The 27,500-nt window shown below is 45.3% G+C and overlaps 1 protein-coding gene across 1 annotated transcript in view; it reads right to left on the reverse strand.

Moving 5' to 3' along the window:
* Nucleotides 1–27,500, reverse strand: part of cdh13 (cadherin 13, H-cadherin (heart)) — a 265,633-nt gene that overhangs the window by 98,465 nt on the left and 139,668 nt on the right. Inside the window, exon 7 of the mRNA XM_035525755.2 lies at nucleotides 4,269–4,447. Within this exon, the coding sequence (XP_035381648.1) occupies nucleotides 4,269–4,447 (179 nt within the window). The remainder of the gene's footprint in view (nucleotides 1–4,268; nucleotides 4,448–27,500) is intronic.

Genomic DNA, 27,500 nt, shown 5'->3' on the forward strand with positions numbered 1-27,500 from the left:
AGAGAGAGAGAGAGAGACAGGGAGAGAGAGAGAGAGAGAGACAGAGAGAGAGAGAGAGAGGGAGAGAGAGAGAGACAGAGAGAGAGAGAGAGAGAGAGAGAGACAGAGAGAGAGAGACAGAGAGAGAGAGAGAGAGACAGAGAGAGAGAGAGAGAGAGAGACAGAGAGAGAGAGAGAGAGAGAGAGAGAGAGAGAGCGAGCTCTGTGAAAGAAGTCTTTCAGGTACTTTTACTGAAGATTGCAGCATTTTAACCAAATCAGTTTAGACACTGAACATTATCTGTTAAAGCTCAAACCATGTATGTAGTTGTCCTGCTGTTGGTGATGTAATGAGGCAGTATGTAGTATGTGGTATGTAGCATGTAGTATGTGGTATGTAGTGTGGTATGTAGCATGTAGTATGTGGCATGTAGCGTGTAGTATGTGGTATGTAGTGTGTGGTATGTAGGTATGTAGCATGTAGTATGTAGTATGTGGTATGTAGCATGTCGTGTGTGGTATGTAGTGTGTGGTATGTAGTATGTCGTATGTAGCATGTAGTATGTAGTATGTGGTATGTAGCATGTCGTGTGTGGTATGTAGTGTGTGGTATGTAGTATGTGGTATGTGGTACGTAGTATGTAGTATGTGGTATGTAGTGTATAGTGTGTGGTATGTGGTATGTAGTATGTGGTATGTAGTATGTGGTATGTAGTATGTAGTATGTGATATGTAGTATGTAGTGTGTAGTATGTGGTATGTAGTGTGTAGTGTGTGGTATGTGGTATGTAGTGTGTGGTATGTGGTTTGTAGTATTTAGTATGTGGTATGTGGTATGTAGTATGTAGTGTGTAGTGTGTGGTATGTGGTATGTAGTATGTGGTACGTAGTATGTAGTATGTGGTATGTAGTATGTGGTGTGTGGTATGTAGTGTGTGGAAAGCACAAAGGATCACAGTCATTCCACTAAAGTTCTGTCGGCGTTGTAGTCGATGTAGTGAATTTAAAATGAGGGTTTAGGTCTGGTCCAATAAAACTCAAAATACACCTAAACACTCACAGATAATTGCCAGAATCAACCAAATACACCTAAACACTCACAGATAATTGCTACAATAAACCAAATACACATAACACTCACAGATAATTGCTAGAATATACAAAATACCCAAGAACTATATGTTTAAATTACATGTCCCACTAAAGCTCAAAGTCGTAGCCTTGTCCGGTCAGAAAGAAGTTTCTAAAATGATTTTATAAGTTTGATTATATAACTAATTTTAAGAGGTTTATTTCTGTTTGTTAATGGAAGTAGCCCCGCCCCAGTACCCTTGGGCGTGTCCAGCTAGCACACACACACACGCACACACACACGCAGCTCAGCTGACAGATTTAATTTTTTTAATTTGGTCAGTCAGAGGAGGAAAGAGGACACAGGATAATTTTTATTCAGACAGTAAGTAACTAGAGTTATTTTGGCTTAGTATATAAGACGAGAGTGAGTGTTTTTGGTAACTGTTAATACTGTCCAGTGTACACTGTTCTTTATGTAGCTGGATAAACAGAACAACACAGGAAATATACTTACAGCATTTAGCAGACCTTTTTAGCCAAAGCAACCTAAAAATTTGACTGAGCATTTAAGGGTTAAGGGTCTTGCTCAGGGGCCCAACAGTGGCAACTTGGCAGTGGTGGGACTTGAACTGGCAACCAGATTTCCCATGATGATCCTATCAAGCATCTGAGTAACACAACAGCGGCAGTTCTCACATGTACCACAGCTGCTCCGCTGTGTGTAGTTAAATTGGGCTATTACTTACACATCTGGAGGGGGAGACTGAGGTTTCACCTGGAGTGATGTTTTACTGTGGTGAAGGACACAACTGTGCAAGCCAATGTCAACACCCTGATCAGCACACAAGTCACAAGTGCACTGTGATCAGACACCATATTGTGCTCCTGCAGTATCTGATCAGGCATGTGACCCTAACGACCTTTCAGGTGCACGGCGGGTCTTCTAGTTCACCCCATCAGTGTAATGAGCAGGCGTGCATGTCAGAAATCACCTCTTGCTGCAATTATTCCAAGCACATGCAGTCTGTCACACGTTAATTCCGAGATCCCGGCTGAGAGCCTTCAGCAGTGTGGACCCTCAAAGGAAATGTTTCACAGGGGATAATGAAGCCGCAGCCGTGTGATCGCGGTCACGGCAGGCAATGCAGAACATTTACAACGATGCTGAGGTCCTGCAGAACATGTGGTTACCATGCTCTTAGTATATTTATCATCTTTGCTTTCCAAATTTAATGTTACTTTTAACATTAAAACATTTTCATTGCGAAAATCTCAAAATAACTGAAGCCATCCTTCTGTCAGACATGAAGACTGAAGGAAACATGTGCTGTTTTGTGTCAAACGTTTCACACAGACCACAGATGAGCAGAGACTTGGAAAGAGGTCAGTGAGGAGATCCAGGAGGGAATGTTCGGAGAATCTAAACGACTGAGAAACGTGGAATGCTTTGGCAGCAACATTCTGCTCGATTAATCACGTCTGCTGTGTAACATAAGGTAGCAGGGGTTTTAAACACTCACATCAAATACATCATTACTCACGCACACCGTTCTGAATGACAACAAGCAGAATATAAATGCACAAACACACACAGACGCAAACACAGAGAGAGAGAGAAAGAGAGAGAGACGCAAATAAACATACCCATAACCCACTGCCTTTTGGAGTGTGTGTGTGTGTTCAAATTTAAACATCACCAAAGGAGCTGATAAAATATGAAATGCACAAAGAATGTTGCTCTTCAGTGTGTGTGTGTGTGTGTGGGGGGGGGGGGGGGTGTTTGGTGTGTGTGTGTGTGTGTGTGTGCGCACGCGTGTGTGTGTGCGTGTGCACGTGTGTGTGTGTATGTGTGGGGGGGTGTTTGGTGTGTGTGCGCCTTTGTGTGTGTGTGTTTTGTGCGCATGTGTGTGTGTGTGTGTGCGCGCATGTGTGTCTGTGTGTGGGGGGTGTGTGTTTGGTGTGTGTGTGTGTGTGTGTGCACGTGTGTGTGTGTGTGTGTGCGCGCATGTGTGTGTGTGGGGGGTGTTTGGTGTGTGTGTGTGTGTTGGGGGGTGTTTGGTGTGTGTGTGTCTGCGTCTGCTCCCTTCACTTCTCTTTGATCACTGCCATGATTTCATCTCTGCAGACTAAAACAAGTCTCATCACTATCTGAGAAAGGAATTACACTCTCCCACTGATCCAGGGACAGAGAGACAGAAATGAGAAATACACATCTCAGCAAAACATGCTCAGGACAGCAGACGATTCCAGCATGGCAACATTGATTTCTCAATTCTGCTCGATCTTGCTGTCACTGCTATTGAGCCCGTAGTGTTAAAATACCTAAAGTGATTGAGAATGGACCGTAGTGCTGACACTCACACTGTGACCTAAAGGTGTGTGTAGTAATGGGTTTCCAGCTCCGCCCCACCCCTGGTAACTCCGCCCCTGGTATTTAACAGTGATAAGTCACACCTTTTTTATCTCCCATGATAACAGACACATTCTCTTCACACCTGTTAATACAGCTGACATCACCTGCAACACCTGCCATATTCCACACACACGACTTGGCCAGGGCACGGGAGAGTCTAAGTGTGTGTAGGGACCCCTGGACCTGTCACTCAGACCATATCAGGAAGACCGTGGGACATTATGGAAAACATTCACATGGTTATGCACTCACGGCGTTTCAAACTGACGAGCGTTCATATACACAGACATCAGCGCGCGCACTTACTGCTGTGGATCACAGCTGTGCACGGTTCCAGCCGACAGCTCTCTCTCTCTCTCTGGCCCTGTCGGACACACTCGACACTGTTGGCTAAATGTGTATAACCTCAATTAAACCACGCTTGAAGTGTCTGACAACAGCCAACATCGTTCCTCCGGGAGTGGGCCAAACCGATGTTTCCACATTTGTCACCCTTCTGAAAGAGCCATCGCGGTGTTGTCTCGCTCAGAGACGGAGAAACGCTCCCCGTGGTCCCTCCTTAGCATTTGCCGCTAACCCTGCCCGGCCGTGAGACACGTCAGCCCCACTCCTCAACACCAAATGGCTGCTCCTGTCTACGGAGACGCGGTGACAATTTATGTCCCGCGCAGCCCTAAAAGGTCCTCTTGGAGCAGACTGCACACTACTAAAACCTAGGACCACACATGCCCAGCAGCATGGAAAAACATGAAGGCTGAGATGACCTTCTACCACTCCAGAGAAAGAGAGTGGATGTGCGTACCTCTCTGTCCAGCAGGGAGGGGGAGATGACCGTGACGATGTTGCCCCTCTCCGGGTCGATGTAGAACATGTTCGGCGAGGGCTTCTCGGGCTGCTGTCTCAGAATGTTGTAACGCAGGACGGCGTTGTCAGTGCTTGTGTCGTCAGCGTCAAAAGCAGTCATCGTCATTACCGTGGTGCCTGTAACACAGCATCACCGCTCGCTTAGAAACAGTGCGAACACACGATACACCTCAGCACTGTGCTGCGTACATCACAATGCACCAACGTGCTGTGCTTATACCCAATCAGACTGCTCTGTGCTTATACCCAATCAGACTGTGCTGAGTTTATACCCAATCAGACAGTACTGTGCTTATACCCAATAAGACAGTGCTGTGTTTATAACCTATCAAATTGTGCTGTTTATACCCAATCAGACTGTGCTGTGCTTATATCCAATCAGACTGCTCTGTGCTTATACCCAATCAGACTGTTCTGTGCTTATACCCAATCAGACTGTGCTGTGCTTATACCCAATCAGACTGTTCTGTGTTTATACCCAATCAGACTGTTCTGTGCTTATACCCAATCAGACAGTGCTGTGTTATACCCTATCAGACAGTGCTGTGTTTATACCCAATCAGACAGTGCTGTGTTTATACCCAATCAGACAGTGCTGTTTATACCCTATCAGACTGTGCTGTGCTTACACCCAATCAGACAGTGCTGTGTTTATACCCAATCAGACTGTTCTGTGCTTATACCCAATCAGACTGTGCTGTGCTTATACCCAATCAGACAGTGCTGTGTTATACCCTATCAGACAGTGCTGTGTTTATACCCAATCAGACCGTGCTGTGTTTATACCCAATCAGACAGTGCTGTGTTTATACCCTATCAGACTGTGCTGTGCTTACACCCAATCAGACAGTGCTGTGTTTATAACCTATCAAACTGTGCTTTGTTTATACCCAATCAGACTGTGCTGTGCTTATATCCAATCACTGTTCTGTGTTTATACCCAATCAGACAGTGCTGTGTTTATACCCTATCAGACAGTGCTTTGTTTATACCCAATCAGACAGTGCTGTGTTTATACCTTATTAAACAGTACTGTGCTTATACCCTATCAGACTGTGCTGTGCTTATACCAATAAGACAGTACTGTGTTTATACCCTATCAGACAGTGCTGTGCTTATACCCAATCAGACAGTGCTGTGTTATACCCTATCAGACAGTGCTGTGTTTATACCCAATCAGACAGTGCTGTGTTTATACCCAATCAGACAGTGCTGTGTTTATACCCTATCAGACTGTGCTGTGCTTACACCCAATCAGACAGTGCTGTGTTTATAACCTATCAAACTGTGCTTTGTTTATACCCAATCAGACTGTGCTGTGCTTATATCCAATCACTGTTCTGTGTTTATACCCAATCAGACTGTGCTTTTTTTATACCCAATCAGACAGTGCTGTGTTTATACCCAATCAGACAGTGCAGTGCTTATACCCAATCAGACAGTGCAGTGCTTATACCCAATCAGACAGTGCTGTTTATACCCAATCAGACAGTGCTGTTTATGCCTTTTCAAACAGTGCTGTGTTTATACCCAATCAGACAGTACTGTGCTTATACCTTATCAGACAGTGCTGTGCCTATACCAATAAGACAGTACTGTGTTTATAACCTATCAAATTGAGCTGTGTTTATACCCTATCAGACTGTGCTATGTTTAAACCCAATCAGACAGTGCTGTGTTTATACCCAATCAGACAGTGCTGTGTTTATACCCAATCAGACAGTGCTGTGTTTATACCCTATCAGACTGTGCTGTGTTTATACCCAGTCAGACTGTGCTGCATTTATACTCTATCAGACTGTGGACTGGGGTTCAGATGCCTGGCTTGTGCTGAACTTGGAAAATCAAGTGCTGTAAGGAACTGCAATAATAATAATAATAATAATAATAATAATAATAATAATAATAGTAATAATAATAATAATAGCAATAATAGTAATAATAATAATAATAGTAATAATAATAATAATAATAATAATAATAAACAACTTCAAAAGTCTCCATAAACTTTTGCTTGTTCTTAGCCTTCTAAACACAGTCAGATCTGACACCCTAACTGATGAACAGATACAGCCACTACGATCATGGACCCTTCAGTGCTGAAGGCAGTAGGTACCTGTCTGGATAAGGGCATGGCCTACAGCCAGGTGCATGGCCCTGGACAGTGAACAGGTATAAAGTCGAAATGCAGAACCTGCATAAAGACGACGGCATCACAATGCCTGGCACGGCCATGTGTAGTACAGTAATAACAAAAGACTGAAACTCAGAAGAGGATGAAATGAAAATATAACAGGTGTATTAACAGGTTAATTAATAATAAGTCAGATTTCTTTTTCTCTCATTTTCATATTCAAATTGAAATAGCTTTATTGGCATGAACTATAATTAACAACTGTTGGCAATGCAATGAACAGAATTATTAAATATTAAAAGTGATAAAACTGGCAAATATTTCTCTCTCTCTCTCTCTCTCTCTCTCTCTCTCTCTCTCTCTCTCTGTTTGAGTGACATCATACAGAAAGCTAACCTGAAGAACACGTCATGTGCACATGGATTCCTACAGCAAAGGTTTGAATTTTTCAGAAACTTCAGAAAAAAACTACAGCAAATGTCACAGATAATCCAAGTACACTAGACATAAATGAATATGCATCTATATAACTGCTAATAGTTTTAGCCCTATTCCTTTGTCAATAAAGTATACACTTTAATATACTTGGCCATGGTATGAATTTGCAATATTGGCATTGCGCTGAAAATAACTACTTCAATAAACCCCTTCAAGGCGAAGTAAAATACTGCTCAATTAAATTCCGCCACTGTGTAAATTAACCAGGACAGCATGTCTGGAACACTTCACAGCAAAAAAAGACTTCTGGGGAAGGAGGAAAAAAACTTATGTTTGCTTGTGTGAGGTCATGAGGGTGCCTATAGCCTTTAAAAGATCTCGTACCTGAAGATCGGTTATCAACACGAACAGCGCCTGTGTGCCTACATTGAATTTTAATGTTGCATCTGTTTTTGAGCTCATTATTTTACTTAAACATCTGAGCTAATTGTCATGAGGTCCTTCTCAGTACTCAATCATTAATAAAGTTGGTTATTATCATTATTATTACATGAACGTGTCTTCAGTGTTACTCTCTTACGTATTAAAAGTGCCTCCATCAATATGGCCCATGACAAAGCCCTCAGCTCCCTCCAGCTCCCATCAGCTCACGCATACATCAACCAGCATGTCTAATTGGTTAATTGGACTGACCAGGCAGTGAAGTCAAAACCACTAATGTGCAATTATGAGGCAATTGCTTCAAATCCGTGCAGATTTCAGGAGCCATCGTCTTTCTTCATGAAGTCCATATTCTCCGTAGTGCCGAGAGACATTCGCTGTTAACTGCATCAGGAGGTTTAATGGAAGGACTTCAAATGGACAGGCGCAGACCTGCAGGTCACCATTACAGTGTTATCAGCTCCTCACATCATATCTGGAGTACGGGATCAGTCCCTGCTCTCCCTCAACCGGAGACAGAACACTGAAATGGAAAATGTCTCATCAAATGCCAGACTAGAGCCGTTAATGTAATATCAGTGCTTTCCACCTACGGCTAATGCAGCCTTAACTAACTACGGGTCCTTAAGTGATGTGAGAAGGTTGCACTAAAAGATGCTCTAGGCTAAACCTGATTAAACCTGATTTTAATCACTTAGACGCTGGCTTGTGCTATCGGTTGCAGGAACTGGTTTCACATACTGGTCTTAACTGGTCTTAACAAGCACATGACGGTTAAAGTTCTTTGCACAGGACCCAGTTCTATGTTACCATCTGCCCGATGTGCGATTCGGAACGATCCGTTCCAGCTCTTTCCCAGAAACGCTTATCTCGGGAATGTAGCTCTGCTCCTGGCACAGAGGTGGGCACTATCGTGCCACTGGGAGCTCAGCGCCAGAGCCAGCAGCAGCACATGGTCCAGGGGGCTGGGAGGGGCCTACACAGCTCCGAGCCAATCAGCTAGAACCTGGCCAGGCATCACACTGCTCTTGTTCTTGGAAAGACGCACCGTGCGTTTTTATATCTGTGTGCTTCTGTTCAAACCCTCACAGGAAGGAAACTGGCATGCCCATCGGAACACTGGGAGACAGCGTTAAAAACCTTTCATTCCCGTTACAGGACTAAATTACTAAATACCTCCTGCTCTGCAGTCTGGAGGGTACTTGGCGTCGACTGGGAGCGTGGTCCAGATTCCAGTCTGTATCCACAGAAGCGCTGGGTGCATTTGCTGCTCTGAGTCAGGAGAGGGCGCCCTCTCATGGCAGGGGCAGGATTTCACTTTGCACTGGAGTTGACCAGGCAGTAAAACAAAAAGAAATGGGTCTAGTGCAATTTGATAGTTTTTCACTTTCTCTCTGGATTTACACATCTGAGGAGTCTGTAGGTGATTTTAGAGGGCTTGACTGCCATCGAGCAACAGCTAAGTCTGACTAAGTGTCATTAAGAGCACGGCACTCTTCTGCAGGGGCCGGTGGTGACTCCACCCAGTCTCCTGAGCTCCGCCCAGTCTCCTGATCTCCGTCCAGACTCCAGAGTCCTGTGCTCCGCCCAGGTTCCTGAGCTCCACCTAGATTCCTGAGCTCCACCCAGTCTCCTGAGCTCCACCCAGTCTCCTGCGCTCCACCCAGTCTCCTGATTGGAAGCACGAGTACCTCCACCCTCACCTCACATACCTCATTTAGCTGGTCAGTGTTGTATTGCGCCATGGATGCCACGGTAGATTGTTAAACCTTCACCACCACATGCATAGAGGATGGATTATGTTCTCAAAATGACTCCAAACATGTGTGTGCCTCACAGTAATCTTTACTATGTCCAATTACATTTAATTTTAAAATAAAAGAAGAATCTCTTTAGGACTGTGACAGCACGTTAAGCTCATCTTCTGAGCGTGGGCAGCGGATCACGATGGTGTCACATGTAGCACATCCACTATTACAGATGTCCAGGGAAATCAATACGCCTCCTGGATCTGGTTCACCTCAGGGAGGCCACGGAGTTGTGTGATCGGCTTTGTAATGGGAATGAACAGGGTAGAGATTGGGGTAGGATGGGAAAATGATGGAGGAGAGAGACAGAGAGAGAGAGAGAGAGAGAGAGAGAGAGAGAGGAGAGATGGATACAACGGTGAATGAGGGGAAATGAAAGAGAGAGAAGAAGAGAGAGAGAGAGGGGAGGAGAGAGGGGAGAGAGGGGAGGAGAGAGGGGAGGAGAGAGGGGAGAGGAGAGAGAGGGGAGGAGAGAGGAGAGAGGAGAGAGAGGGGAGGAGAGAGGAGAGAGAGGGGAGAGGAGAGAGGAGAGAGAGGGGAGGAGATAGGGGAGAAGAGAGGAGAGAGAGGGGAGGAGAGAGGAGAGAGGAGAGGGCAGAGAGAGGGGAGAGGAGAGAGGGGAGAGAGGGGAGGAGAGAGAGGGGAGGAGAGAGGGAAGGAGAGAGGGGAGGAGAGAGAGGGGAGGAGAGAGGGGAGGAGAGAGGAGAGAGAGGGGAGAGGAGAGAGGGGAGGAGAGAGGAGAGAGAGGTGGAGAAATGTCTGATGGGAGAAAAGGTGACAGAACTTCAACACAAGGATCAAAGCATTATCTCTGAACAAGTCTGAAGTTTATAAACCATGTCTCTAATCATACATCTAATCTAATAATCTGATAACACACCGAGCGTGAGATCACACGCCGTCGGGAGAGCAGCCTTCCTCCGTGCGCCTGGTTATTGTCGTGACACAGGAAGGAGTTGGCACAGGAAGCGAATGTGACAGGAAGCCAGAAAATGAGGAAGTGCAACAAAGGTGAGACCTGAAGACAGCGAAGGCAGCGATTAACCCTTTCCTGCCCGAGTCTGCTGGCCATTTAAATCTCAGGCCTTCCTTTGTTAAAAGGTTCCCTCACAACACTTCTTTAGTTTAAGTGCTTTTTGGATGCTGAAGTCTTAAGTAAAATGTCATCTTCTTTAGCTCTATAAAACATATTTTATGTGTATTGCTTTACACTTTATCATACAGTGCTTACAAAAAGTTGCACAATTGACATAAATTGGCTATCTAATGATATAACATTATATCTAATTTGGCACAATAGCTATTATATGGTTGTTTTGCGGGCAACAAACATGTCTTTTCAGACGTGACTGCGCTCAGTGTGAGGTCCTGCCATACGTCTGCACAGACAGAAACTCTATTGGATTTACTTAGCTGGATTGTGGTCACGGGCTTCACGTGAACGGCGCCCCCTATACATCTGTGTTGTTTTAACAGCTCGAAGTTCAACTTATTACACCGAGCGCTTGTCCTGGTCTAACAGATTCAATAGCACCTCTAGTCCCACAGACATTGCTGAATTTAGTCAATAAGCGCTTTGTTCCAAGGAGTGTTCGATCATGTCCTGTTGGTTCGGCACAAGGGTGAACTGAGCACAACACCTTCAGTGTTCAGAGACTGCAGTGTGTGTGGCATTCTGCTGCTAGCTGGGTGGTGTGGTGTGGAAAACCCTGTCTGAGTGCTGTCTGACCAGGCACATAATCTACCGGACATATACCCCACAAACGTAATCTACCGGACATATACCCCACAAACGTAATCTACCGGATATATACCCCACAAACATAATCTACCGGGCATATACCCCACAAACATAATCTACTGGGCATATACCCCACAAACGTAATCTACCGGGCATATACCCCACAAACGTAATCTACCGGGCATGTACCCCACAAACGTAATCTACCGGGCATGTACCCCACAAACGTAATCTACCGGGCATGTACCCCACAAACGTAATCTACCGGGCATGTACCCCACAAACGTAATATACTGGGCATATACCCCACAAACGTAATCTACCGGGCATATACCCCACAAACGTAATCTACCGGGCATATACCCCACAAACGTAATCTACCGGGCATATACCCCACAAACGTAATCTACTGGGCATGTACCCCACAAACGTAATCTACTGGACATGTACCCCACAAACGTAATATACTGGGCATATACCCCACAAACGTAATCTACTGGGCATATACCCCACAAACGTAATCTACTGGGCATATACCCCACAAACGTAATCTACTGGACATATACCCCGCAAACGTATCCTGCGAGGCATATACCCTGCATCACAGATCCCGCTGTGAGGTCACACAGCTCACCTCCACCAGGCATGTGCTCTGTTACCTTTAACTGTTTACATTATGACAAACAGAGCACTTCTACCACAAGGAGCATGAGCACTGATTTAAAAGAAATGATAGTCTGGCATCACAGACTAAATACTTCACAGGGGTTAACTTTCCAAATACCACGATTGTAACAGCTTGAGTATTCCCACAGTAGAACATGTAACAGTAATTACATAATAATTACAAATGTGAATGGATAATAAATATGTAATAAACCTACAATACAGACAATCCCATAGATGAACATCACACTACAACAGCCATGACACAGCATGCTATCTGTTTAGTCATTCAGTGTGTGTGTGTGTGAGAGAGAGAGAGTAATGTTCTGTGTGTGTGCTTGGTGTGTGTACTTGCGTGTGGTGTTTTGCGTGCTGATTGCTGGCATGTTGGTGTTGGTGCTGTACGTGGCTCCTGAGAGCAGGACTGAGAGCTTCTTACACTGCCTGCAGGACTCAGGCAGGACTCAAAACCCCCGTCTCCTCCTTCCAGGGGTAGGCTGGGGTCGCTCACCCCTCCACACACTCAGTGCGCGGCAGGAGACCCACGATGAGCAACGGCGTCTCGGTGAGAAACATGCAGCCGCCGTGTTGCTCTGTTTAGTCATCAACCGGCTCATTTGTGTCTCACTAGTCTGCTGCAGCACATGAGACCACACACACAGATAGAGAGAGAGAGAGAGAGAGAGAGAGAGAGAGAGAGAGAGAGAGAGAGAGAGAGAGAGAGAGAGAGAAAGAACAGAGAAAAAAGAGACAAAGATAGAAAAGAGAAACAGAGAGAGAAGAGAAGAGAGAGAGAGACAGAGAGAAAGAGAGAGAGAGACAGAGAGAGAGAGAAGGAGAAAGAGACAGAGAGAGAGAGACAGAGAAAGAGAGAGAGAGACAGAGAAAGAGAGAGAGAGAGAGAGAGAGAGAGATAGAGAGAGAGAACTACAAACCAGCAGTGATGTCAATAGATTAGAATTCACCACCTCACCCAAACATTTCTCATTAACAATGTGTTGGTTATTAATCTGCCCTGGAGCGATTTTCAATTATATCAAGTACACATCATATTATGGCCATTACTGAAAACAAGGGTGTTAAGATGGACAAACATGCACAAATGGAATGGCAAAGTAAATGAGCAAATGTAACCAAATCAAATCGTGTCCAATTAAACAATGAATAAAACGAATGCAGATAACTGTAGTGGAAGCATGTGCCTGCATACACACGTATATGTGTGCACGCGTGCATGTGTGTGTGTGTGTGTATACATGCATGTTAGTACAGAAGTGTGTATGTATGTATCTGTATATTTGCAGGTGTATAAGTACAAGTGTTTGCATGAATCTATACACCCACATGTCCATATGAGCATATACACACATTATATACGTTATATACCTACACGCAAGTCTGAGTGTGTGCACGCTGAAGTCACCAGGGACCAATGCTCTCATCGTCTCTGTGGGAGCTTAGTGCCCTGTTAAGAGAAGCTACACGCATCTGCCAGAATCCCTGCAGCTCACAAAGTACACACCGCACACACCGCGTGGCATTATGTCTCTGTGTTGGGTCAGAGAAACGTATGGAAATATAAGATAACAACATACAGGCTGTAATACTGGACACAGCTCCCTACTGCCCCCTCTGGAGGGTCTGTGTCACAACCGCACGCTTGGGTCCTGAGTCACCGCATCCAGACCTACTAACCCGGAAACACACCCAGACCTGCATGTCTCTCTCTCTCTCTCACACACACACACTAAAAACCCACAACAATTACACACTTTACTAGCAGATGTGCGCGCAGACACAGACACACACCCACACAAACATATAAACACATGTGCCAAAACACACACAACCATGTGTGTGTGCCCACAAACACACACACGCACACACAGCTAATCAAAACCACTGTCCAGTAGGACCTCGAAGTGTTCATCTTCCTGCAGACAAAAGACACTGGCTCTCCTGTGGCCAGCTTGGAGCAGCCAGACGGAGGGAAAACAGCTGGGAATCTTGGGCACTTTCATGTCCGTCAGAATTCCAAAAGCAGAGCCTCACGGAAACAGGGATCAATTCAGGAAGACGGAGAATCCAGTGGGCTAAAGGCAGCGATGGCTAGTGTCTGAGCCCATTCTGAATGTTTCTCTCTCATACACAGTCATCATAAGTTTAATCAGCATCTTCAACAAACGCCTGGACGTACACTAGACTAATAAGAAGCTAGAGGTGAGTGTACACTGTCACTCGAGTTTGAGTGAGTAGCAATAAAATTTTATAAAGGAAACACTGATTTAATGCACAAGTTTAGAATGATGTCCTGAACCTGCTGAAAATATACTAGAATTTGTGTATCACATTATTTTATTGATCATTATCGCCATCATCATCATCATCACAGTGTTCTTCTCTCTACACACACGCATTGACTAAAACAACGGAGGCATCTCACACTAGTATTTCAACAGAGTAATTAATAGTTCTAATAATGCTATTTTATTTAGTTTCAAAGAGAGCCCGCAGGTCTGCAGGAAGCCATGAAACAACGTTCATTTGCTTCCAAAAGTTCTAAAGACTAATTAATCATCCTTGTTCACGTCAGGAGACGAGATTACCCAGATTACATCAGACGCCATCGTGGGTTCCTGTTCAGCTCAAGTTATCCACCGCCTAAACAATGACGGCCTCAATCAGTCAATAAAACGAATCCCTCCAGGCATGTCACTCCTCCAGGAAGGCTGGCCAGAGTCTTTAGAAGTGTCTCCGTCTGTCTGACAGGAGTGTTATCTCTCCAGCGGAACACAACGGAAACACCGATTTACTTTTACTGACTCTCCTAATCTGCTTACCAACAAACAAATACATCACTCCCTTCAGAGGAGAAACCCAACACCTGCAAACACACAAGAAGCAAAAGCGAAATAGAGGGGAGATGGAGAGAGAGAGCGGAATAGAGAGGGAGAATTCTTTTTTAAAATTCAGCATGATGTGTTCAAATAAAAACAAAGGAGCCACTCAGACACCTGGCTGGCAAGCCACAGACCTGAGGCGGCAAGGCGCTTTAAACTGCCGTGACTTTACCTTCTTTACCAGCCCATAGCAATCAAATTCCAGGTGCTTTACACGGCCTGTGCCAGAGAAACACGGGCGCCTGGGATCAGCACGAACGCAAAGAGAGACACGTCGGATCCCCAGTCTCATCTGTGGAGAGACACAGCATGCCGACGCGGAGCTACGTACAGACACAGCAAAAGACGCTGGGTACAGGTACAAAAATCATCACTCAGTAGTGACACGATAGTGCCTTTGACAGGGGGATTAGTGGGTACGTGGAGACACACGTCGGACGAATGTGACCACTCCAGACCAACAGAAAGAGCTTACAGACCTCTCACTGTAACATCTGAAGCCTGTCCGACAACTCCCCTCATCTGATGGCTGGTCTGGAGTCTGACAGCTCACCTCCTCTGAAGCCTGTCTGATATCTGTCTGATGCCTCACCTCGGACACTAGGGACATCAAATACTGACTAACACCCAGGATTTGTTTTCTAAGCCAAAGCCATCAGTTACTAACCAGACATCTGGTCTGGACTGACTAAGAGACCAAAACAACCTCGTAAAACTCAAACCACTCAGTAAAGTGCTAAACAAACAACAGACAATAATGAGGAATGCCAGTAAACAGCAGATATACGAAAATGCAATTGGTTCACCACAGAGACTTCAGATGGGCAGCCTTCATTTAAATGAATAAACATGGCACCACATATGTTGAGCACAAAACGAACACTTGGGATTTGCCCAGCTTCCTAACCTGAATCAAGACAGCAGAAAAAGCAACTCTGAAGAGCCGTGATTGTTAAGGGTCACTAGGAGGTCTGTGTTTAGGGGTCACTGGGAGGTCTGTGTTTATGAGTCACTGGGAGGTCTGTGTTTATGAGTCACTGGGAGGTCCATGTTTAGGGGTCACTGGGAGGTCTGTGTTTAAGGGTCACTGGGAGGTGACCGACACAATGGTAAAAATGAAGGAAATCATCAACTCAACAGACAGGAAACAATTGAGGGGAGACAAATGAGATCAGATGTTTTAATAGCTATGTCATCACTGGATCGAGAGAGAGAGAGAGTGAGAGAGAGAAACAAAGTACAGAAAGAGACAGAGGACAGAAAGATAGAGAGAGGACAGTGTCCAGAAAGAGGGTGGACAGTAAGAGACAGCAGACAGAAACAGTGAGAGGTGACATGGCAAATCTCCTGGCTGGGTAAAGACACGTCTGATTTGAGGAGCTTTGTGGTTCTGCTGCAGTGCCAGTTGAGTCTGGGATTACCACAGGGATTATTTCAGCGTCTCACTGAGGTCATAGACAACAGGGCAGGACCCGAGTCTGCAGGACACTCTGCATCTAATTTAGACTTTGCCAAAATAAAATGAGCTTAAAATGATCAATGAAACAAACAAACAGTTAAAACACTAGTTTAAATCCAAATAACTAACCCATGATTTTGGTTGCAGTTAATTAATGATAACAGTCAGAACTAGTGTAGCATAGCAGGGTTAATTCATCCTTAAACATGTTTATATTTTACCCACTTTTTGACATTTAAAAAAAAAAAAGATCTGTTTTTCTACATGAACTTTGGAGCTTTAAAAGAGAAAAATGCAATCTGTGTCTTCTAATGGTCAGTGTGGTCTCTCTCTCTCTCGCTCTCTGTCTCTCTCTCGCGCTCTCTTGCTCTCTCTCTCTCTCTCTCTCTCTCTCTCTCTTCACTCTTTCCCTATCCTGCCAGTCACAGCAGGATGCACATGTTACTAATTATGTAGGACACACACATGTTTTTAGCCTTTTGCTAATTTGGTGGACAGAAATAAATGTGCCTGTGACAAGGTAGGTGGAGCAGCGTACCAGGGGGCGTGGCGTTTAAACTACCTATGTAGTAGGGGGCGTGGCGTTTAAACTACCCATGTAGTAGGGGGCGTGGCGTTTAAACTACCTATGTAGTAGGGGGCGTGGCATTTAAACTACCAGTGCAGTAGGTGGCGTGTCGTTTAAACTACCTATGCAGTAGGGGGCGTGGCGTTTAAACTACCTATGTAGTAGGGGGCGTGGCGTTTAAACTACTAGTGCAGCAGGGGGAGTGGCGTTCAAACTACTTATGTAGTAGGGGGCGTGGCGATTAAACTCTACCCATGCAGTAGGGGGCGTGGCGTTTAAACTACCTATGTAGTAGGGGGCGTGGCGTTTAAACTACGCGTGCAGTAGGGGGCGTGGCGTTTAAACTACCTATGTAGTAGGGGGCGTGGTGTTTAAACTACCTATGTAGTAGGGGGCGTGGCGTTTAAACTCTACCCGTGCAGTAGGCGGCGTGGCGTTTAAACTACCTATGTAGTAGGGGGCGTGGCGTTTAAACTCTACCCGTGCAGTAGGCTGCGTGGCGTTTAAACTACCTATGTAGTAGGGGGCGTGGCATTTAAACTCTACCCGTGCAGTAGGGGGCGTGGCATTTAAACTACCTATGTAGTAGGGGGCGTGGCGTTTAAACTCTACCCGTGCAGTAGGGGGCATGGCGTTTAAACTACCTATGTAGTAGGGGGCGTGGCGTTTACGCTACCCGTGCAGTAGGGGGCGTGGTGTTTAAACTAACTATGTACCAGGGGGTGTGGCATTTAAACTCTACCCGTGCAGTAGGGGACGTGGCATTTAAACTTTTTTGGTGCAGCAATAGTTTCGAACATGTTTGGGTTTAAAACAGTGTTTGTGCTGACTCCTCCTCTGACCTGCTCTTAGTACGAACACAAAAACACAACCCGGAGTTTTCCTCACTTCACGCTGGCACATAAGGATGTGTACAATTTCTCACAATGGGGATTTGACTACGAACATCACCCCAATAAAAATATATCTCCTAATTACAAACTAAATACAACAAATTAAAAAAAATCATAAGGAAAAACAATTCTACTGTGACTATTAAATGTGAATCAGTCAGTTGCCATGTCATTATGCATGGAAAATTATAATTGAAATTATTTAAATAATTAGTCATATCACAAATATGTAAATATTATCTTTCTCTTCATAGTGCACCATAATAATAATAATAACAACAATAATAATAATAATAATAATAACAATATTACTTCCCTGACAAATCTGTTGTCTCATCCATGAATCTGTCATTTCTTCACATTCAAACAATGTTGAAACTGTCACTGCGACACGTCGCCATGTGCACCAGTCATGACAACAGCACAGAACAATTCCTGCTTCATCCACAATTCCTGCTTCATCCACAGTTCCTGCTTTATACACAATTCCTGCTTCATCCACAATTCCTGCAGTATCCACACAGGCCTGTGCTGAGGTCTTTGATATCTGCACCATGTCCACCACAATCTCCCCCAAACCCACCAGACCAGCCAAACCAGTCAGACCAGTCAAACCCACCAGACCAACCAAACCAGTCAGACCAGCCAAACCTTTCAGACCTGCCAAACCAGTCAGACCAGCCAAACCCACCAGACCACAGGAAACCAACAAACCAACACACCTGTCCACAGGAGACCAAAAACCAACAGACCTGTCCGCAGGAAACCAACAAACCAACACACCTGTCCACAAGAGACCAACAAACCAACACACCTGTCCGCAGGAGACCAACAAACCAACACACCTGTCCGCAGGAGACCAACAAACCAACACACCTGTCCGCAGGAGACCAACAAACCAACACACCTGTCGGCAGGAAACCAACAAACCAATAGACCTGTCCGCAGGAAACCAACAAACCAACACACCTGTTCGCAGGACCTGCTCTGTGTTCAAGCTCATCTGAGCCAGACTATTAATTGAGGAGTAATAGATACTAATGCAGATCTTGTTGAGGGGTAAGGTCTCCATGACTACAGATCCCATAGGAACTAGATACCCGTTCATGTGAACATCTTAGAAGTCTCTTTTTTCTTTTTTCTCTTTTTGAGATCTTTGCTGAAGTAGAGGAACACTTGAACATCCTTTGATCCAGGGCATCGTTCCCTTTGATCAGACATAAATGCAATTTTGAAATGGAACTCTGCCTTTTCATAATCATACGTTGAGAATCTGATGTTTTAGCGGCCTAATTACGTGTCCTAAACAGAGCATCCACTCCACAAGGAGCCCGAGCAGCTTAGGACGCAGCACAGACGTAACAACGTCCTCCATTAAAGCAAATCTCCCATGAACTTTTACCCCCTAAATAAATGAATTAAATAAATGAATGAATGAATAAATAATGTGAGCTGCTGTTTTCTACACCGCATGTGCAACCTTCTGCTCCACCACCTCACTCTCTCCTCCCTCCTGATGAAGTCTGCAGAAAGATTAAAGAGCACATGGGAACAGTGTTCTCACTCCAGACTCCTGCGTTCTCCAGCCTCTCATGGGCCAATGGCACCAGGCTGCGCGGGTCAGCCCGCCAGAGTGGGCCGTGCACGGCCGTGCTGACAGCTGAACACATGCGTTTGTCTGTGTGAACTGGGAGCCAGCCAGATGAAGCCGACTCCGTTACAGATCAACCGGTAGTGAGACCCCTGCAGTAACATTTGTCTTCACCAACATGCTTCACTACAGAATGGTTCACTACATGCTTCACTACAGAATGGTTCACTACATGCTTCATTACAGAATGGGTCACTACATGCTTCACTACATGGTTCACTACAGTCTTGCATATAGTTATTTAGCAGCGTTTGTGTGTTCCTAGTTAAGTTTTCTCCAATTAAAGTGGAACTCTAACTTAGGGGGGATATGCTATGCAGTCATGAATAAATAAGTATATAAATAAATAAATAAACCTCTTTGAACTTTTCTTTTGGAAGTCTCATTCAGTTCATGGACCTTAAAGAAACTGGAAAGTTTCTGTTTCTGTTTCTGCTCAAAACCATTTCCAGTAGTGAGCCATACAAGAGCAGAATTCTCATTAAGATGAATTGGATATTCAGAGAGAATTTCACTCACAAATATCATTCACAAGTCCTCTCCATTTCAGAGTAATGAAATATTTAAGACTTAGTCAGATGTGCTGAAACAAAGTTATAGCTCTCTCTCTCTCTCTCTCTCTCTCTCTTTCTCTCTCTCTTTTATTTATTTAAGAATAGAATCATTCAGGTCTACATTTAAAATTTAATTTTCAATATCTTGTTTGAAACTTATTTTGCAGCTGAAACTGTCATAGATTTGATTTGGGAATGTCCTGAAGTACATACGGACATATGAGCCCAAACAGGACATGTGACTACAAACAGGTGTTTGTCTTGTTGTATTTGTGGTTTTGTGTCTTATCAAGTGTGTAGCAATCAGTGAGACTCACATATCAGAGGTCACATGTCTAGTGAGAGCCATTTGATTGGGTGTCATGTTGACCACAGTATGACTAAATTTTGTGCATTACTTACATTTAAATTGCACCAAAGAGGTATTTCAAGTTTCTTAGTGTACAAAATCTGTGAGGTGTACGTCAGGTGTAAGACTTTCATTTTGACTTTCTGAGTGTGTCTCCTGGAACCCAGACACAACCCAGCATTCCCGGTCCGAATCCCCACCGCCCATAAGGAGAATCTACGGCTCTGCCAGACTACACACTATTCCCTATACACCATACACCACACACTATACCCTATACACTATACCCTATACCTTACACACTATACTCTATACCCTGTACACTATACACTATACCCTCTACACTGTACACCACAGACTGTACACCACACACTATACCCTATACACTATACCCTATACCTTACACACTATACTCTATACCCTGTACACTATACACTATACCCTCTACACTGTACACCACAGACTGTACACCACACACTATACCCTATACCCAATACCTTACACACTATACTCTATACCCTGTACACTATACACTATACCCTCTACACTGTACACCAGACTGTACACCACACACTATACCCTATACACTATACCCTATACCTTACACACTATACTCTATACCCTGTACACTATACCCTCTACACTGTACACCACAGACTGTACACCACACACTATACCCTATACCCAATACCTTACACACTATACCCTATACCTTACACACTATACTCTATACCCTGTACACTATACACTATACCCTCTACACTGTACACCACAGACTGTACACCACACACTATACCCTATACACTATACCCTATACCTTACACACTATACTCTATACCCTGTACACTATACCCTCTACACTGTACACCACAGACTGTACACCACACACTATACCCTATACCCAATACCTTACACACTATACCCTATACACTATACCCTCTACACTATACACCGCAGACTGTAGTTTGTGTTAGTGTTCTGTACATTGGTTTTTCTTCTGCAAATATAGGTGTTTTATATATAGGTACACGTTTTTGTTTTTTTTTAATTCTAGTGTGCAATTTACTGCTATATAGACTACATTTACATTTACAGCATTTAGCAGATACTCTGATCCAGAGCGACGTACAAACTAGAATACTGGTGAAATCCAGGGATCACTGCTGATGCCTAGAAGTGTGAAACACATATAAGCTCTATAACAGACAACAACAGGCTGGAATTCTGTTCAGGTTTGCCTTCAGTCGAACTGCCCAAACTCCAATGAAACTGACAGGAAGTGCACAGACGCTGTGTGGAGGTGGAGGCCTGACCTCAGTTTGACCTCAGTGCCTGACCCCGGGGGAAGACGGAATCATGGATGTAACCTTTCGTTGAAAGTGATGACAAGAACAGCATGCTAGGTGGCGCATTCAGTTTGGAGGCTCCTCACGTGTCCCGAGGCACCGACTGTACAGACTCAGCGCTGGGTCTGAATGGAGGAAGCTGGACTAAATGTTATGGCCTGTTTGTCCAGTCCAGCAGTGCTGCACACCACACGCAGTATCAGGACTGTGGGTATAAATTAAGTGCAGTACGTTTGGTCTCTCTTTATTGAATTAAACAATATTTTGGCTCATTTCACAAAACGGCAGGTGTTCCACATTATGCTGGCAACGTGAAAATATACAAATCTTACATATGAAAGTTTATATATAGGCATGAAGGTTTTCTGTTTTTGTCATGAGGAACATAACAGGCCTACATTTCATGTTATTGACTAAAACAATCATATTATTACTTTATAAACAGACATTATTACTGAATAAACGAAGCAAATACAGTATGTAGAGGAAATGCTAATATTTTCAGAATTCGCTTTCAAAAAGTTGTGGGGACAAAACCAGCCATTTTAGAAAATGGTGGGAGCACGCCCCCAGTGTAAATGTCGCCCATGGATATACAACAGCGGGGAAATATGAGGATAAGACATCTCCATGACAGCTCTCGAACGCCTCCTGTTCACGCCCTGAGATGCTTGCAGCACACGGATGTCCAGCTGACTCAGCAGACGGTTGGCTTTGTTTGGTCCTTATCGAACCCTGACGTTACTCACACTGAGCAGCAAGCGCGACCCCGAGCAGGTCTCACTGCACCAAACACACGTCCATATTAGCCAATATTTCCTACCTTCTGACCAAAAAATCTACTGAAAGATATGTGTTTTAAAACCCCAGCTAGTCCTTTGTACTACACACACACGGTTGTTTTCACGATGGCTGAGTCTCTCACGAACTCATATTCGCCCATCAGTCAAGTCCATAAATTGCTGTTTTTGTTCCTGTAAGTCATTTCTTCACATAAACTAACCCACGCAAGCGCCTAGTGGATCTCAGGAGAGCTTTCCGCAAATCACTTCTGACATTCCAAACCATGACGGGGGAAACTGGAAAAACTGAACAAAGTAATTAAGAGGCTCTTTGGCTCGTGTCTGGAACGAGAATGCCACACTTGTTTGCTTCTAGGGGAGCAAATAAAATGTATTGCATCTTGACAAATGAAAGCAGGAAAAACTATTGTGTGTGATTTAGCAGGAAACTTCAGGGAGACGCGACACTGGTACAGCTCCTGTTATCTGCTCGACTGAAGCGCCACGCTTCTCAAACCCAGCAGGAAGAAGCAGTGCGCGATAAGAGAAGGAAACCCATTCAATTTAAACTGAGTTTAGCTTTGGGGGGGGAGGTCCCTCAGATGGGGGGAGGTCCTTTGGTTGGGGGGGAGGTCCCTCGGGTGGGGGGAGGTCCTTTGGTTGGGGGGGAGGTCCCTCGGGTGGGGGGAGGTCCTTTGGTTGGGGGGGGAGACATCTTCATGCTGTTCTCTCGCTCTCTCTCTTTCGTTTACGTTTACAATTACAGCATTTATCAGATGCTCTTATCCAGTGTTTGTCATTTCCTCATAGATGCATCCTAGTACAGTACAGTAGGTTAGAGTCCAAGATGCCAGTGAACTAGAATACTGTAGAAATACAGGGATCAGTGCTGATGACTAGAAGTGTGAAACACATATAAACTCTATAACAGACAACAATCAGTGCAATAAACAATAAGGACTAGAGTTTGTTAGTCAACATCAGCGTAGTAAACAACCCTACAATAAGTACTAGTTTTAGTCAATATAGGAGCAGGGTCAGTGGTCATTTAAATATCCCATGAGTGGACGGGTCTTCAGTCTGTGTTTGAAGACCCCCTATCTCTCTCTATCTCTCTCTCCCTTTCTCTCATATCTGTGTGCGTTTGCGTGACTCTGACATCATAAATGTCACTTCACTCGTTTTGACCTTTGCCCTATCGATTGCTTCTCCACAGTTCCTCCCTTTATGAGATGGAGTAGTGACCTTGTGGCACCTCCGATTAATTCTCAGTGTGAAGTTAGAAGTCTTTCTTCCGCAGTCCCAGTGGTAAGTGCACTTAGCAGACAGTGAAGACACACACACACACACACACACACACACACACACACACACACACACACACACACACACACACACACACACTTCTAACTTAATAAAGAGAGATGAAAGATGTGCCAATTCTCTTCATGGTCATGGCAATGACCTCGGTTGCTTGTGTTTTGAAAAAGATGGAGCGCATAAGTGAATTAAGTAGACAGTTAGTGCCCAAAGCAGACGGCTCCTCATAAGTCAGACGTCTCTGGGACGCGCCAGCGAGTGATTCAGCTCTGCATGTTCTAAGCAGTAGATCTGACACGTAGCACTGGAGGGGTTTTTCATCAGACCTCGTGGAGCTGTGATGTTCATGCAACACTTCCATTCTGAATCAATACTCAATCAAAGTGTTCACACCCCACATCAAATGTGTGGTGGACTGGATCTCACACACACACACACACACACACACACACACACACACACACACACACACACACACACACACGCACTCGTTGGGGTTATTAATGAGCAGCTCTTTGCTCAAACAAGCCTGGCTGATGTCATTTTAAATAAACCAGAGCAGGACACTGATAGCAGCGTTGGGCGGTGACCAGTCATCAGTCTGGGGCTGGTGATCAACTTCACACATCTGCCACAAAGAATACTGAGTGAGAAGCTGGTATGTGTGTGTGTGTGTTTGTGTGTGTGCATGTGTGTGCGTGTGTGTGCGTGTGTGTGCGTGTGTGTGCGTGTGCAGGGTGGGTGCAGCAGTTTCGTGGCTAGGGTAAGGAGTTGACGGATTCTGGGTTCTTCTCTTGGCTCTGTGTCATATCTGACATCTCAGATGACACTCAGAAATGGAAGAACTGTCAGTCTCTGCCTGTAACTGCACGGACAGCACGCTGCAAAATTCCAGCTCCCATAACCAGTCGGCATGCAAACCACACGGCAAAGAGCTACACATGACACTCGCACTCACACACTCGCCGCGGTACGCATCACTAGGAACATCTGTTATCACGTCTATGGATTCTAACTGCAGCTCACTTGTGCTTTGATCTCACATTCCCTCAAAAATTGCTCAGTTCCCGAGGGGTGTGGGGTTTCCACGCTCACCGGCAGGAAGAGGGTTAAAGCCTGAGAGCGCTACAGTGGGGCACAGGATGCCTGTACCCCCCCCCAGCCCCTGACCTGCCACTGCTGATGAGGAGATTACGTCCTGCTTTACTTTAAAGTCCTGTGAACATGTGATCTCTGAAACTGGAGCCCAGCACACACCTTCTGTCTAATCGGACCCTAAGAGTCTCTGCCAGGACCACAGTGGGACATTTAAACCGGTTATCTTTCCGAAAATGTTCCGGCGAAACAATGACGAGCCGATAATCTAAAGTGGAGAGTAAAGAGCGAAGAGACTTTTAAACGTCACGGGCCATCCGTCCCCTGAATACAGAGGGACAGGATACGCAGGTATGTGTACGGAGGTCTAATGAGCAGTGGGAGAAGGGGAGGTCCTAAATCCTTAAGAGAGATTAGTGGAGCACAAGCATCCACAGGGGCGAAGACGCCATCCGGGATGGCCGGCCAGCTCGGCATCCTCTGAAGACACGGTGACTGACTTCATTTGCATACCACTCACCCATAACCATCAGCCATCAGCGTGGGAGACAGCGGGGATGGTGAGCATTTGACTGGCACATAACAATGCAATATAGCTTTAAAATGATGTGGGCCACCATATCAGGACCAAATGCACCGATGTGATCTGCATCAGAAACCCAAAATATATTCACATGAAGGGGAATGTGGAATCATAAACTCCAAAAGAGAATAATTCAGAAATCTACGTGTTAGTGCTGAAATACCAGCACAGAGCGCTGGGAAGAGTGTAGAAGGCTGTTCAGGGACATCAGTGCAGATGCTGTCTGCAGAGCCGAGTGAGAGAGAGTGAGCTCACAGAGTGAGAGAGAGTGAGCTCACAGCAGATAACACCTGTGCTAAAATTCCTTCTCTCTCTGACTGAACAAGAGCAGATCATCTAACATTAACCAACACTTCTGCAGATTTAAACCACCAACAGAACTGATCACAAAGCCATTAACATGAGGAGCAGCTCTGTAGTGCAGATGGCTCTTGAATGTGAATGGAGACGAATCTCTCACCCAATCCAAAAAACCCGTCCAAGCAGGTCATGTGAGCGCAGAGACCTGTCCTCACTCAGGTTGTCTGCAGCACACACGCTGGGCCCTAATTTAGCACCTGCTGGCCGTCTGAAGAAGAGATGATGAGGCTTTGTGAGAGTGAGAGGCCCTGCTGTGTGTGGGAGAGGATCTGCACCGCATGCCTCTGGGAAATCATCCACGTGCACACATCGCCATGCTACAAATTACCACCTGCACACACATTGCCATGCTACAAACCACCACGTGCACACACATCGCCATGCTACAAATTACCACCTGCACACACATTGCCATGCTACAAACCACCACGTGCACACACATCGCAGTGCTACAAACTACCACGTGCACACACATCGCAGTGCTACAAACCACCACGTGCACACACATCGCCGTGCTACAAACCACCACGTGCACACACATCGCCGTGCTACAAATTACCACGTGCATACACATCGCCATGCTACAAATTACCACGTGCACACACATCGCCGTGCTACAAATTACCACGTGCACACACATCGCCGTGCTACAAACCACCACGTGCACACACATCGCCGTGCTACAAACTACCACATGCACAGACATTGCAGTGCTATAAATTACCACGTGCACACACATCGCCGTGCTACAAACCACCACGTGCACACACATCGCCGTGCTACACACCACCACGTGCACGCACATTGCAGTGCTACAAATTACCACGTGCACACACATCGCCGTGCTAAAAACCACCACGTGCACACACATTGCAGTGCTACAAATTACCACGTGCACACACATCGCTGTGCTACGAACCACCACATGCACACGGACCGCCGTGCTACAAATTACCACATGCACACACATCGCCGTGCTACAAATTACCACGTGCACACGGATCGCTGTGCTACAAATCACCTCCCTGTATTAGTGTCGGCTACAGACTGATCATTTTCTTCCTCAGATCAGTTGTATCTGGGGTCCAGGCTCCGGTCCTACACAGCCTGTCCTGGCAATTAGCTATTGATTTTTCCAGCCTTCTATTTTCTAAGTCTGACGTTCAGACACTCACTCACCACTCAGTCATACCTGTAGCAACAGATCAGGCTGTAACACACACACACACACGCACACACATCTGGAGGTGAGAAGGATCCTGTCAGGAGGTGAGAGAGAGAAAGGGGGGGTGTCTCTGTTGGGAGAAGCTGTGATTAGGGTCACTGTAACCGGGGTAACACCTGAGTTGACATGTTGCCAGGTGGGCCTGACGTATCAGGAGACGTATTGAGTGTCAGCCTACTGTTTGCACACAGAAGAACACAGGTGGCGCGCACAGTCTCCCAGGAGAAATCCTGGATTGAGGCCTCAACTTTTTCCTGAATTCCTCTCTGTCGGTATTCTTTCTGTATGAATAAACGTCTGCAAATATAACCGACTTCAACCAATCCTGCACTTACAAACACTTATTAAAAAAAGTCAAATGAACAGGGTCGTTGCCCTCAGAGACCAGCGCTCAGAAAATCTACTCGCCAGCTTTGCCTGTGAACAGCCAGGCCCAGAGGCCATTTTTAGGAGTAGAATGATACGTAGCCCAGTCCCAACTCAGACCACCCGTCTCTTCCAGAATAAAACACAAAAACATACACAGAAAGAAAAAGTGGTTTGAGGGCATGGGGGGGGTGGCTGTTAGTGAATGTTTTGGTGAAAGCCTGTATTAGATCTGCATGTGTTCAACAGCATTAATATAGCAGAGAGACTCTAACTGAAGGAGCCTCTGTTAGTCAAAGACAGAACGGAGCCCAGTCAAAACACACAGCATCAGACCCCAAACCTACTGCCATCCCGCTGGGGACAGGCAGGGGGCTTCAGTCATGGAAACACAGACACAGTAACACTTTAACCTGCTTCTCAAGGTCCCAATTTCAGCCACCCACTGCGTGGGGCCGAGCGAGACCCATGCCCAATCACGGGGGGCTTTG

This window comes from Electrophorus electricus, chromosome 6, assembly GCF_041902795.1.
Source record: "Electrophorus electricus isolate QZ-2024a chromosome 6, ASM4190279v1, whole genome shotgun sequence".
Classification (NCBI taxonomy): Eukaryota; Metazoa; Chordata; class Actinopteri; order Gymnotiformes; family Gymnotidae; genus Electrophorus; species Electrophorus electricus.